The sequence below is a fragment of the Penaeus monodon genome, chromosome 21, assembly GCF_015228065.2.
Source record: "Penaeus monodon isolate SGIC_2016 chromosome 21, NSTDA_Pmon_1, whole genome shotgun sequence".
NCBI classification, from domain to species: domain Eukaryota; kingdom Metazoa; phylum Arthropoda; class Malacostraca; order Decapoda; family Penaeidae; genus Penaeus; species Penaeus monodon.
The window spans coordinates 21,713,782-21,714,009 of NC_051406.1; the positions used below are offsets into that span (position 1 = coordinate 21,713,782).

The following is a 228-nucleotide window of genomic DNA, read 5'->3' on the forward strand; positions in this document are numbered from 1 at the left end:
CATGCACTTTAAACCATCCATATTCCTCACCTATGGGATGAAGCTCCTGCAGGTAAAGGTAAGCGCAGCTCGCAGTACAGCACCTGACTCACTTCGTCTGGAGAGGTGAGGGAGAAGGGATGACCCACCTGGGAATACATCTCCTTCTCCAGTTCAGACATGCGTTTCTGGAAGAAAATTTTTGGTTGCCTTTTTATTGTGTTATTTCAATCATTACACAGTCCTGTT

General features: G+C 45.6%; 1 protein-coding gene across 1 annotated transcript in view; it reads right to left on the bottom strand.

Annotated features, from left to right (window-relative positions):
* Positions 1-228, bottom strand: part of LOC119586608 (DNA polymerase theta-like) — a gene marked incomplete at its 3' end in the record, with an annotated part of 48,768 nt that overhangs the window by 6,759 nt on the left and 41,781 nt on the right. Inside the window, 1 exon segment of the mRNA XM_037935358.1 lies at positions 31-167. Coding sequence (XP_037791286.1) covers positions 31-167 — 137 coding nt within the window.